Genomic DNA, 13733 nt, shown 5'->3' on the forward strand with positions numbered 1-13733 from the left:
TACCTTTCCAACAGGACTACCTTTCCAACAGGGCTACCTTTCCAGCAGGGCTACCTTTCCAACAGGGCTACCTTTCCAGCAGGACTACCTTTCCAACAGGGCTACCTTTCCAGCAGGACTACCTTTCCAACAGGGCTACCTTTCCAGCAGGGCTACCTTTCCAACAGGGCTACCTTTCCAGCAGGGCTACCTTTCCAACAGGGCTACCTTTCCAGCAGGGCTACCTTTCCAACAGGGCTACCTTTCCAGCAGGACTACCTTTCCAACAGGGCTACCTTTCCAGCAGGGCTACCTTTCCAGCAGGGCTACCTTTCCAGCAGGGCTACCTTTCCAGCAGGGCTACCTTTCCAGCAGGGCTACCTGTCCAGCAGGGCTACCTTTCCAACAGGGCTACCTTTCCAGCAGGACTACCTTTCCAACAGGGCTACCTTTCCAGCAGGGCTACCTTTCCAGCAGGGCTACCTTTCCAGCAGGGCTACCTTTCCAGCAGGGCTACCTTTCCAGCAGGGCTACCTTTCCAGCAGGGCTACCTGTCCAGCAGGGCTACCTTTCCAGCAGGGCTACCTTTCCAACAGGGCTACCTGTCCAGCAGGGCTGCCTTTCCAGCAGGGCTACCTGTCCAGTGTCTGTTACTAAGCCTCTTACTGTGAGCCTGTTGTTCACACCCTGAATAATCCACTCACTCAGATCGGAGAGAGAAAAGTGCACCACTGTGCACACATTAGAGCTGGGCAATATGGGCAAAATAACGATAAATAATATGGGCAAGATAACGATAAATTGAACGATGCGTTTATAAAATGAGTGTGCACCACTTTTATATTACCCTTAAAACTACTACTACTGCTACTACTACTACTGCTACTACTACTGCTCCTACAACTGCTACTACTACTACTGGTACTACTACTACTGCTCCTACTACTACTGCTACTACTGGTACTACTACTACTGCTACTGCTGCTACTACTAATACTACTACTGGTACTACTACTACTGGTACTGCTACTGCTGCTACTACTACTACTGCTACTACTGCTCCTACTACTACTGGTACTACTACTACTGCTCCTACTACTACTGCTACTACTGGTAATACTACTACTGGTAATACTACTACTGCTACTACTACTACTACTACTACTGCTACTACTACTACTGGTACTACTATTACTGCTACTACTACTACTGCTACTACTACTGGTACTACTGCTACTACTGCTACTGCACTAAGACTGCTACTGCTACTACTACTACTACTACTACTTATACTGCTTCTATTATCACTACTACTACTGCTACTACTACTACTACTGCTGTTACTACTACTGCTGCTACTGCTTCTACTACTGCTACTTCTACTGCTACTACTACTGCTACTTTTACTACTACTACTACTTGGAATGTTGTAGTTATCAATTGTCCCATTAGAAATAGCCCATAGTAGCAGACTAATTTCATGTCAAACTTCACATTCCTCTAGTAAAAGCTTATTGTTGTTATTATTATTATTAATATCAGTAATATGTCCTTGATAAATGATTGTTTCGGTCAGTATCGATAATTTTCAGTTTATCGTCCCAGCTCTAGCACACATAATAAGAGACTGCTCTCTCTGTCTGTCTGTCCGATAATGGCCATAACAAAGAGCCTTATCAAATCATACCACAGATGAGTGACTCAATCTGTGTTTTTATTTGATGTGGAGAAGAATAGAATAAGGTCCCTATCCCAGGCCTGTTCTTGGAAACTCCGTCAGAGCACCCATGTTAGGTCTGTTTCTATTCTGTTTAGTGAGACACCAGGGAAATGCTCACAACAACATACAGATACACCATGCCAGCTCTTACCCAGAGTGGATCTGTTCTTGCAGACCAGCCAGCAGTGGTAAACGAACAGCGAGGCCAGACTGACAGAGAACATGGAAGCAGCGAAGAACAGGAACATGATGTGGAACTTAGCCTGGGTGTCAGGCAGACCATTCTGAGGGAGCAGTTCCACATAAACACAATGTATTAGTCTTACAGTACCTGTATGTGTGCATTAGGCATAACCTGTAAGTAAAGTCTGCCAGCTAGTTGGGTGTTAGCATAGGTCGCTACGAAACTAGTCTAGGGGGAGCTTAACCAATCAGTGATCATCGTCCTCAAATCCAATGCCGCTGATTGGCTCATACCAGGTATTCTAACAGACGGTCGTGTGTTCTACCTTCAGCCTTGCAGAGAAATCAGAATACCAAGATCAGAACATGAAACAGTTATTTTCAGTTACACACCAAGCATCATCTTTCATACTGTATTATTTAGTCATTCAAAATAATAGTTTTCTCTAATGAGCATGGATATAGAGATATATAGATATAACAGACATTATAAATTCAATCATTCCACTGGTTTAGACTGTACAGAATGTCAATTATTCAAAAGTTCACCATGAAAATATTTTACTCACGGTCCAGAATTTAATGAAGTACTGTAGATCTGTAGCAGTGATGAAAATGCAATATAATAAGGAGTATGCCAGGAACAGCATGAAAAACTTATAGTTGGAGAAGCCCACACAGTTATTCACCCTGTCACATTCCAAAACAAGAAGGCAATGCTCCAAGTCAATATCACACCATATGGGAAAACCCTACCGTTTGACAGCAACATACAGATGGTAAAAATGGCCCCCAAACAGAAACGGACAAGGCTGAAATATCATCTACATCGTAGACGTCAGTTAAGCCTTTGACGACAACGGAAAAAGCGATCAATTTATCAAACAAGATTTAAAAACTCTTACAAATCATATAGTGACCTAATGGAAAATATTGTTCCATTTCCTTTGAATAATTAATCAAACATCACTTTGATTAAGTATGAAATGGTACAGTAGCAATACAGACCAGGGGCAATGGTGATCCATCTTTAGGATGCATCTGTAAAACAACAGTAAGGAAACTCAGTAACGGCTACAATTTTCCCCAACACAGTTTCAGCAGGGTTCTTATGAATAGTGCATAGGGCCATGAGCAGAGTCATACTTATCACAGACTGAGCAATGGTGACATCGATCAGGCTTGACCAGCTGGCAGCGATCACAGAAACGAATAGCTGAGGAATAAGAGAGACAGCGTCAGCACGGTCAATCAGACACCATCACCACCCTATCTACCCCACTGACCAATAATAAATGAATCATCAGCCTATCTACCCCACTGACCAATAATAAATGAATCATCAGCCTATCTACCCCACTGACCAATAACAAATGAATCATCAGCCTATCTACCCCACTGACCAATAACAAATGAATCATCAGCCTATCTACCCCACTGACCAATAACAAATGAATCATCAGCCTATCTACCCCACTGACCAATAACAAATGAATCATCAGCCTATCTACCCCACTGACCAATAACAAATGAATCATCAGCCTATCTACCCCACTGACCAATAACAAATGAATCGTCAGCCTATCTACCCCACTGACCAATAACAAATGAATCGTCAGCCTATCTACCCCACTGACCAATAACAAATGAATCGTCAGCCTATCTACCCCACTGACCAATAACAAATGAATCGTCAGCCTATCTACCCCACTGACCAATAACGAATGAATCGTCAGCCTATCTACCCCACTGACCAATAACGAATGAATCGTCAGCCTATCTACCCCACTGACCAATAACGAATGAATCGTCAGCCTATCTACCCCACTGACCAATAACAAATGAATCGTCAGCCTATCTACCCCACTGACCAATAACAAATGAATCGTCAGCCTATCTACCCCACTGACCAATAACAAATGAATCGTCAGCCTATCTACCCCACTGACCAATAACAAATGAATCGTCAGCCTATCTACCCCACTCACCAATAACAAATGAATCATCAGCCTATCTACCCCACTGACCAATAACGAATGAATCATCAGCCTATCTACCCCACTGACCAATAACAAATGAATCATCAGCCTATCTACCCCACTTTTATTGAACCTTTATTTAACTAGGCAAGTCAGTTAAGAACAAATTCTTATTTTACAATGACAGACATGATTTGGAAAGGCACACACCTGTCTATATAAGGTCCCACAGTTGACAGTGCATGTCAGAGCAAAAACCAAGCCATGAGGTCGAAGGAATTGTCCGTAGAGACTCGAGACAGGATTGTGTGGAGGCAAAGGTCTGGGGAAGGGTACCAAAAAATGTCTGCAGCATTGAAGGTCCCCAAGAACACAGTGGGCTCCATCATTCATAAATGGAAAAAGTTTGGAACCACCAAGACTCTTCCTAGAGCTAGCTGCCCCGCCAGGCCTAACTGAGCAATCGGGGGAGAAGGGCCTTGGTCAGGGAGATGACCAAGAACCCAATGGTCACTCTGACAGAGCTCTAGAGTTCCTCTGTGGAGATGGGAGAACCTTCCAGAAGGACAACCATATCTGCAGCACTCCACCAATCAGGCCTTTATGGTAGAGAGGCCAGACGGATGCCACTCCTCAGTAAAAGGCACATGACAGCCAAAAGACACCTAAAGACTCTCAGACCATGAGAAACAAGACTCTCTGTCTGATAAAACCAAGATTGAATTATTTGGCCTGAATGCCAAGCGTCACGTCTAGAGGAGCATGGTGGTGGCAGCATCATGCTGTGGACTAGTCAGGATCGAGGCAAAGTTGAACAGAGCAATGTACAGAGAGATCCTTAATGAAAACCTGCTCCAGAGTGCTCAGGACCTCAGACAGAGGCAAAGTTTCACCTTCCAACAGGACAACGACCCGAAGCACACAGCCAAGACAACACAGGAGTAGCTTCGGTACAAGTCTCTGAATGTCTTTGAGTGGCCCAGCCAGAGCCCGGACTTGAACCCGATCAAACATCTCTGGAGAGACCTGAAAATAGCTGTGCAGCAACGCTCCCCATCCAACATGACAGACCTTGAGAGGATCTACAAAGAAGAATGGGAGAAACTCTCCAAATACAGATGTGCCAAGCTTGTAGTGTCGTACCCAAGAAGACTCAAGGCTGTAATCGCTGCCAAAGGTGCTTCAACAAAGTACTGAGTTAAGGGTCTGAATATTTATGTAAATGTAACATTTATGGGGGGTTCTATTTATAAATTACCAAAAATGTCAAATGCGTTGTCATTATGGGGTATTGTGTGTAGATGGATGAGGGGAAAAAAACAATTTAATCAATTTTAGAATAAAGCTGTGACCTAACAAAGGGTCTGAATACTTTCCGAAGGCACTGTATATTCCTGGGACATTCTTGCAACATCAGGCGAATGTTATTTACGAACAAGGGGAGAAAATAAGGCGGTCCGGTACTGCGTACCGGAAAAATAAATAGTGGAGGTATGCCGTACCGGTAAAACATGGGCCTATCACAATAATTAAAACATAATGTCAAGAAAACTGTAGGCTATTACATCCCTTTTTATCATTACCTCATGACAGAGGCATGACAAATAAGCGAATAGATTTGAAAACGGGTGGTATAGCCTACACTCCAAAATGCGATGTGGTTAGACGAGAACACCGAAATTTTGCCAAGGCAGAGATGAGCGGCTGACAACGAGACCCACGCAGACAGCAATGGACGCATAAATTCTGGCCTAATGACAACTTTGTGGTGTTTAGTGTAACAGATGTCTCTTTCCATTCACCACTGTTATGAGGCTGGAAATATGTTGTGAGTGGATGAAAGTGTGCAGGTAGCCTAGTAAAGGAGCTCTTTGAAGTGATTGTTTGACAATCAGATAAAAACATCATGACTGGTTGTGTTTATGCCACAATAAAAGGTTATACATTTTAAAAGTGAAATGACAAATCTTTATGACTAGGTCCAGAGAGATCCTATTGAATTAATAGGGATTATATATGTAATTAGGCCTATAAAAACATTGGTGCAGGTCCCGCACCGGGAAGAAATGAATTCTACGTTCGCTCCTGATTCAATGTATAATCATCAAAACAACTGGACAGTTTTTGTGTTATTAGAGTATTTGGTGCAATCAATTTTGGTTTGCTGGGTTAGTAAAAGTCAGCCCACAGGGCAGACTTTTTGTTTTAGCTTGTGTTCTGTAGAGTACCTCCAGACATGGTGCGGGTGTAGATGGGTAAATCCTTGGCTATCCTTCTAAGAATCTCCTGCTGAGACTCTCCACGGTCTTCACGCTCCAACAGCTCCTTGTCTGAGTAGGACAGGTGGAACTACAGAGAGGATGGAGGAACAGAATAAGAAGCATCCTTCGCCCCAACAGATGTAGGATCTTAATTTGATCACCCTGTTGCGGAGGTTTAAAAAAAACCTGTTGCATATGAGGTTTAAAAAGTCTTCTGAAGTTTGTAATTTCCACACTTGAATTTCCCCTACAAAAATGTCCATTCATTGTAATCAACTTAATAATTCACATTTTCTGTTGCTGCAGGATTTTTTTTCCCGCTGCAGCAAACTGGCTCAAATTACGATCCTACACCTCTAGAATATTGCAGGCCTACATCCATTACTAATGAGATACACTTCCCATTAGAGCTCTTATTATAATGCTGTGATCTACTGTAAATGCTGTGTAGCTCTGAGTGCTGGAGGACTGCAGTACAGTACTGTTGTGTGTCACAAGGCTGATCCAGCTAAGTCATGTGCACTTCTATCTTTGTCCTTTCCTTCTGAGCAGCTAGATTGTTTGCAGAGCCACAGCAGCGCTGCTACATTATTACATTGAGGCACTCAGGCGTTTTATGATTGAAGGCTGAGGACTAATAACTTCAACAATAAAAAACACCATGGTGCCCAGTGCCACAGATATCACCACCCACTGAATCATCTAACAAATACATCTTACAGTATGAAGGAAAACATTGTTATTGAGTGACCTGAATGTTAAGCTATCGCCCCTTGAATGAACCAGAGCACTCAGTACTGGAAGGAGCATTTTTGAGTGTCGTCTAAAACGCATGGATTCAACAACAACAAGCGCTGAATCAGGAGCAGAGATAATAGAGTGCTCCTTCAGGCAGTCGGAGAAGAATGTAATATCACTGTAAATATCACTCTCAATATTGCTCTCAATATCATATTAAATAACACTTTCAATCATAGCAGGAGAGACTGGAGCCTAGTTCTGTACCTCTCCCTGTACCTCATCATCCAGACTAGCCTAGTTCTGTACTTATCCCTGTACCTCATCATCCAGACTAGCCTAGTTCTGTACCTCTCCCTGTACCTCATCATCCAGACTAGCCTAGTTCTGTACCTCTCCCTGTACCTCATCATCCAGACTAGCCTAGTTCTGTACCTCTCCCTGTACCTCATCATCCAGACTAGCCTAGTTCTGTACTTCTCCCTGTACCTCATCATCCAAACTAGCCTAGTTCTGTACCTCTCCCTGTACCTCATCATCCAGACTAGCCTAGTTCTGTACCTCTCCCTGTACCTCATCATCCAGACTAGCCTAGTTCTGTACCTCTCCCTGTACCTCATCATCCAGACTAGCTTAGTTCTGTACCTCTCCCTGTACCTCATCATCCAGACTAGCCTAGTTCTGTACCTCTCCCTGTACCTCATCATCCAGACTAGCCTAGTTCTGTACCTCTCCCTGTACCTCATCATCCAGACTAGCCTAGTTCTGTACTTATCCCTGTACCTCATCATCCAGACTAGCCTAGTTCTGTACCTCTCCCTGTACCTCATCATCCAGACTAGCCTAGTTCTGTACCTCTCCCTGTACCTCATCATCCAGACTAGCCTAGTTCTGTACCTCTCCCTGTACCTCATCATCCAGACTAGCCTAGTTCTGTACTTCTCCCTGTACCTCATCATCCAGACTAGCCTAGTTCTGTACCTCTCCCTGTACCTCATCATCCAGACTAGCCTAGTTCTGTACCTCTCCCTGTACCTCATCATCCAGACTAGCCTAGTTCTGTACTTCTCCCTGTACCTCATCATCCAGACTAGCCTAGTTCTGTACCTCTCCCTGTACCTCATCATCCAGACTAGCCTAGTTCTGTACCTCTCCCTGTACCTCATCATCCAGACTAGCCTAGTTCTGTACCTCTCCCTGTACCTCATCATCCAGACTAGCCTAGTTCTGTACTTCTCCCTGTACCTCATCATCCAAACTAGCCTAGTTCTGTACCTCTCCCTGTACCTCATCATCCAGACTAGCCTAGTTCTGTACCTCTCCCTGTACCTCATCATCCAGACTAGCCTAGTTCTGTACCTCTCCCTGTACCTCATCATCCAGACTAGCCTAGTTCTGTACTTCTCCCTGTACCTCATCATCCAGACTAGCCTAGTTCTGTACCTCATCATCCAGACTAGCCTATTTGATCAAATACACACACACACACACACACACACACACACACACACACACACACACACACTCACCTCTTTTAGGGGGTTCATGGGCTTGGTGAAGATGGTCTGCCAGTAGGCCCAGGTAAATAAGATGAAGACAACATGATAGGCCAGCAGATAAACAACTGGAAATAGAAAGACATACAGCTCACTGTGCAGCCAAGTAATCTGTCTGCTAGAAGCTAGATCTCTGACACAGTTTTAGAATAGACCAACAAAGATGCCCTGTTTCCCATGAACTTGAAGTCAATAGTTGAACAGAGCACATTTGTCTTAAGAACCACCAAATGAGAACGTGTCAAGGCTTTGGGACAGCCTGACTTTGGGACCTCCTGACTAACTGCCCTTAGATAAGGCTCTGGCAGAGCTATGATTTCCAAACAAGATGATTACAATCATGTTTGTATTTTGTGATCTTATTTATTCTGCTATGATGAAGCTTGTAGCGATGATTAGGCTAGCTACAGTGAATGTCTCTATTGGGTCCCAGCCTGTGTAGATGAGGGACTTGCAGAAAATCATATTCAACTGTTTCTAACTGCGTACTCCCAGACCCATCATGCAACATCATCCTCATTCCTGGGTGTCTGGTCTCTCCTGACTCTGACTGTGTAGATAACTGATTCAGGCCTGACAGAGGAAACAGACATTTATGAGTTCTTAGATAAACCCTACTTCCTCTCCCCACAATGGTGCTAATAACGTGGAAAGCGGTCTTACTAATGAATACCGTTGGCTCATGACTGACCATAGATAAGCCTCAACCTCTGGGTTATTCATCTGGCATGGTATCAGTGTTCATCATATCATACTACTACTGTCAGGTATCAGTGTTCATCATATCATACTACTACTGTCAGGTATCAGTGTTCATCATATCATACTACTACTGTCAGGTATCAGTGTTCATCATATCATACTACTACTGTCAGGTATCAGTGTTCATCATATCATACTACTACTGTCAGGTATCAGTGTTCATCATATCATACTACTACTGTCAGGTATCAGTGTTCATCATATCATACTACTACTGTCAGGTATCAGTGTTCATCATATCATACTACTACTGTCAGGTATCAGTGTTCATCATATCATACTACTACTGTCAGGTATCAGTGTTCATCATATCATACTACTACTGTCAGGTATCAGTGTTCATCATATCATACTACTACTGTCAGGTATCAGTGTTCATCATATCATACTACTACTGTCAGGTATCAGTGTTCATCATATCATACTACTACTGTCAGGTATCAGTGTTCATCATAGGGGAGACTGGGGTAAGTTGAGACATTTTTTATATTCAGCATCACTCTGTCAAGGGAAATATAGTATTTCTAACAAAGATATCTACATATATTTCAGGATGTTGTGTATCCCTAGAAATAATCAGAATTTATGTAAACATTACAGTTTTGAAAACATAGCTTGTCCATAAAAAGTGGTCTCTTGGGACAACTTACTCTGGGTATGGGGTAAGTTGAGCCGCAGGACAGGGTAAGTTAAGCTGCCTACAAATTTCTGTACTGAATTAAATATTACCACTACCTTTTTAAAACTATATCTATTTTTATTTCCCAAACACAATTCAACACAAACACAATCGCCCCCATTCACATTGACGGGGCTGTAGTGGAGCAGAGTTCCTTTGTGTCCACATCACAAACAAACTATCATGGTCCAAACACACCAAAACAGTCGTGAAGAGCGCACGACAACACCTATTCCTCCTTAGGAGACTGAAAAGATTTGGCATGGGTCCTCAGATCATCAAAAAGATATACAGCTGCACCATCGAGAGCATCCTGACTGGTTGCATCACCGCCTGGTATGGAAACTGCTTAGCATCCAACCCTGTACATCACTGGGGCCAAGCTTCCTGCCATCCAGGACCTCTGTACCAGGCAGTGTCAGAGGAAGGCCCTAAAAATTGTCTAGGACTCCAGCCACCCTGGTCATAGACTGTTCTCTCTGCTACCACACGGCAAGCATGACCGGAGCACCAAGTCTAGGTCCAATTGGCTACCCGGACTATTTGCATTGACCCCCTCATAATTATTTTACACTGCTGCTACTCGGTGTTAATTATCTATGCATAGTCACTTTACCCACTTTACATGTACATACCTCAATTACCATCGACTAACCTGTACCCCCGTACATTGACTTGGTACCGGTACCCCTTGTATATAGCCTCGTTATTGTTATTTTATTGTGTTACTTTATTATTATTATTTATTTTTTACTTTAGTTTAATTAGTAAATATTTTCTTCAATCTTATTTCTCTTAAAACTGCATTGTTGGTTAACTTCTTCGGGCTAGGGGGCAGTATTTGGAAGTTTGGATGAATGAGTTGCCCAAAGTAAACTGCCCGTTACTCAGGCCCAGAAGCTAGGATATGCATATGCATTGGTAGTATTGGTCTAGAAAACACTCTAAAGTTTCCAAAACTGTTACAATAATGTCTGTGAGAATAACAGAACTGAAATAGCAGGCGAAAACCCAAGGAGAATCTGTGCAGAATCTTTTTTGGGGGAGGTGACACCATTTATAATGCCTGTCTATGGGGAAATCAATGGAATACCTCCCAGATTGCAGTTCCTACGGCTTCCAGTAGATGTCAACAGTCTTTAGAAAGAGTTTCAGGCTTGTTTTTTGAAAAATTTGCTAGAATTTGTAGTTTTTCTAAGTGGCTCCCATTTTGGCTGTAGTGTTATGACACTCGTGGATGAGAGCGCGCACTTTGTTATTTATCTCCGGTAATGAACATACTTTCTCCATCTTAAATTTGATCATTTATTTACATATTAGGGTACCTGAGGATTGATTAGAAATGTTGTTTGACTTGTTTGGACAAAGTTTATTGGTAACGTTTGGGATTCATTTTGAAAACTGTTTTCTGCCCCTCCCAAAAGATAGAATTTGTAGATAATTGGCCCTCTTTCTGGGACTCACCCACAAACAGGACCAAGCCTGGCCTGTTGAGGAGTGACGGACTCCATCCTAGCTGGAGGGGTGCTCTCATCTTATCTACGAACATAGACAGGGCTCTAACTCCTCTAGCTCCACAATGAAATAGGGTGCAGGCCAGGCAGCAGGCTGTTAGCCAGCCTGCCAGGTTAGTGGAGTCTGCCACTAGCACAGTCAGTGTAGTCAGCTCAGCTTTCCCCATTGGGACCGTGTCTGTGCCTCGATCTAGGTTGGGCAAAATTAAAGATGGCGGTGTTCGCTTTAGCAATCTCACTAGTATAAAGACCTCCTCCATTCCTGCCATTATTGAAAGAGATTGTGATACCTCACATCTCAAAATTGGGTTACTTAATGTTAGATCCCTCACTTCCAAGGCAGTTCTAGTCAATGAACTAATCACTGATCATAATCTTGATGTGATTGGCCTGACTGAAACATGGCTTAAGCCTGATGAATTTACTGTGTTAAATGACGCCTCACCCCCTGGTTACACTAGTGACCATACCCCCGTGCATCTGGCAAAGGCGGAGGTGTTGCTAACATTTATGATAGCAAATTTCAATTTACAAAAAAAAAAACAATGACGTTTTCGTCTTTTGAGCTTCTAGTCATGAAATCTATGCAGCCTACTCAATCACTTTTTATAGCTACTGTCTACAGGCCTCCTGGGCCATATGCAGTGTTCCTCACTGAGTTCCCTGAATTCCTATCGGATCTTGTAGTCATAGCAGATAATATTCTAATTTTTGGTGACTTTAACATTCACATGGAAAAGTCCACAGACCCACTCCAAAAGGCTTTCGGAGCCATCATCGACTCAGTGGGTTTTGTCCAACATGTCTCTGGACCTACTCACTGCCACAGTCATACTCTGGACCTAGTTTTGTCCCATGGAATAAATGTTGTGGATCTTAATGTTTTTCCTCATAATCCTGGATTATCGGACCACCATTTATTGCGTTTGCAATTGCAACAAATAATCTGCTCAGACCCCAACCAAGGAGCATTAAAAGTCGTGCTATAAATTCTCAGACAACCCAAAGATTCCTTGATGCCCGTCCAGACTCCCTCTGCCTACCCAAGGACGTCAGAGGACAAAAATCAGTTAACCACCTAACTGAGGAACTCAATTTAACCTTGCACAATACCCTAGATGCAGATGCACCCCTAAAAACTAAAAACATCTGTCATAAGAAACTAGCTCCCTGGTATACAGAAAATACACGAGCTCTGAAGCAAGCTTCCAGAAAATTGGAACGGAAATGGCGCCACACCAAACTGGAAGTCCTCCGACTAGCTTGGAAAGACAGTACCGTGCAGTATCGAAGAGCCCTCACTGCTGCTCGATCATCCTATTTTTCCAACTTAATTGAGGAAAATAAGAACAATCCTAAATTTATTTTTGATACTGTCGCAAAGCTAACTAAAAAGCAGCATTCGCAAATGGAGGATGGCTTTCACTTTAGCAGTAATACATTTATGAACTTCTTTGAGGAAAAGATCATGATCATTAGAAAGCAAATTACGGACTCCTCTTTAAATCTGCGTATTCCTCCAAAGCTCCATTGTCCTGAGTCTGCACAACTCTGCCAGGACCTAGGATCAAGGGACATACTAAAGTGTTTTAGTACTATATCTCTTGACACAATGATGAAAATAATCATGGCCTCTAAACCCTCAAGCTGTATACTGGACCCTATTCCAACTAAACTACTGAAAGAGCTGCTTCCTGTGCTCGGCCCTCCTATGTTGAACATAATAAACGGCTCTCTATCCACCGGATGTGTACCAAGCTCACTAAAAGTGGCAGTAATAAAGCCTCTCTTGAAAAAGCCGAATCTTGACCCAGAAATTATAAAAAACTATCGGCCTATATCGAATCTTCCATTCCTCTCAAAAATTTTAGAAAAAGCTGTTGCGCAGCAACTCACTGCCTTCCTGAAGACAAACAATGTATACAAAACGCTTCAGTCTGGTTTTAGACCCCATCATAGCACTGAGACTGCACTTGTGAAGGTGGTAAATGACCTTTTAATGATGTCAGACCGAGGCTCTGCATCTGTCCTCGTGCTCCTAGATCTTAGTGCTGCTTTTGATACCATCGACCACCACATTCTTTTGGAGAGATTGGAAACCCAAATTGGTCTACATGGACAAGTTCTGGCCTGGTTTAGATCTTATGTGTCGGAAAGATATCAGATTGTCTCTGAATGGTTTGTCCTCTGACAAATCAATTGTACATTTCGGTGTTCCTCAAGGTTCCGTTTTAGGACCACTATTGTTTTCACTATATATTTTACCTCTTGGGGATGTCATTCGAAAACATAATGTTAAATTTCACTGCTATGCGGACGACACACAGCTGTACATTTCAATGAAACATGGTGAAGCCCCAAA

The 13733-nt window shown here is 42.9% G+C and overlaps 2 protein-coding genes across 3 annotated transcripts in view; one reads left to right on the forward strand and one right to left on the reverse strand.

The window, feature by feature from the left end:
* cnot7 (CCR4-NOT transcription complex, subunit 7) overlaps positions 1 to 13733 on the forward strand; it is a 34206-nt gene that overhangs the window by 17214 nt on the left and 3259 nt on the right. The window lies entirely within an intron of this gene.
* Positions 1 to 13733, reverse strand: part of zdhhc2 (zDHHC palmitoyltransferase 2) — a 38893-nt gene that overhangs the window by 4653 nt on the left and 20507 nt on the right. For both annotated transcript variants that reach the window (XM_014212831.2, XM_014212830.2), the window contains 6 exons: positions 8390 to 8484; positions 6090 to 6210; positions 3029 to 3098; positions 2891 to 2923; positions 2452 to 2572; positions 1851 to 1983 (listed from right to left, as the gene is read on the reverse strand). In XM_014212831.2, coding sequence (XP_014068306.1) covers positions 1851 to 1983; positions 2452 to 2572; positions 2891 to 2923; positions 3029 to 3098; positions 6090 to 6210; positions 8390 to 8484 — 573 coding nt within the window. The remainder of the gene's footprint in view (positions 1 to 1850; positions 1984 to 2451; positions 2573 to 2890; positions 2924 to 3028; positions 3099 to 6089; positions 6211 to 8389; positions 8485 to 13733) is intronic.

This window comes from Salmo salar, chromosome 09, assembly GCF_965601325.2.
Source record: "Salmo salar chromosome 09, fSalSal1, whole genome shotgun sequence".
In the NCBI taxonomy this organism is placed as follows: domain Eukaryota; kingdom Metazoa; phylum Chordata; class Actinopteri; order Salmoniformes; family Salmonidae; genus Salmo; species Salmo salar.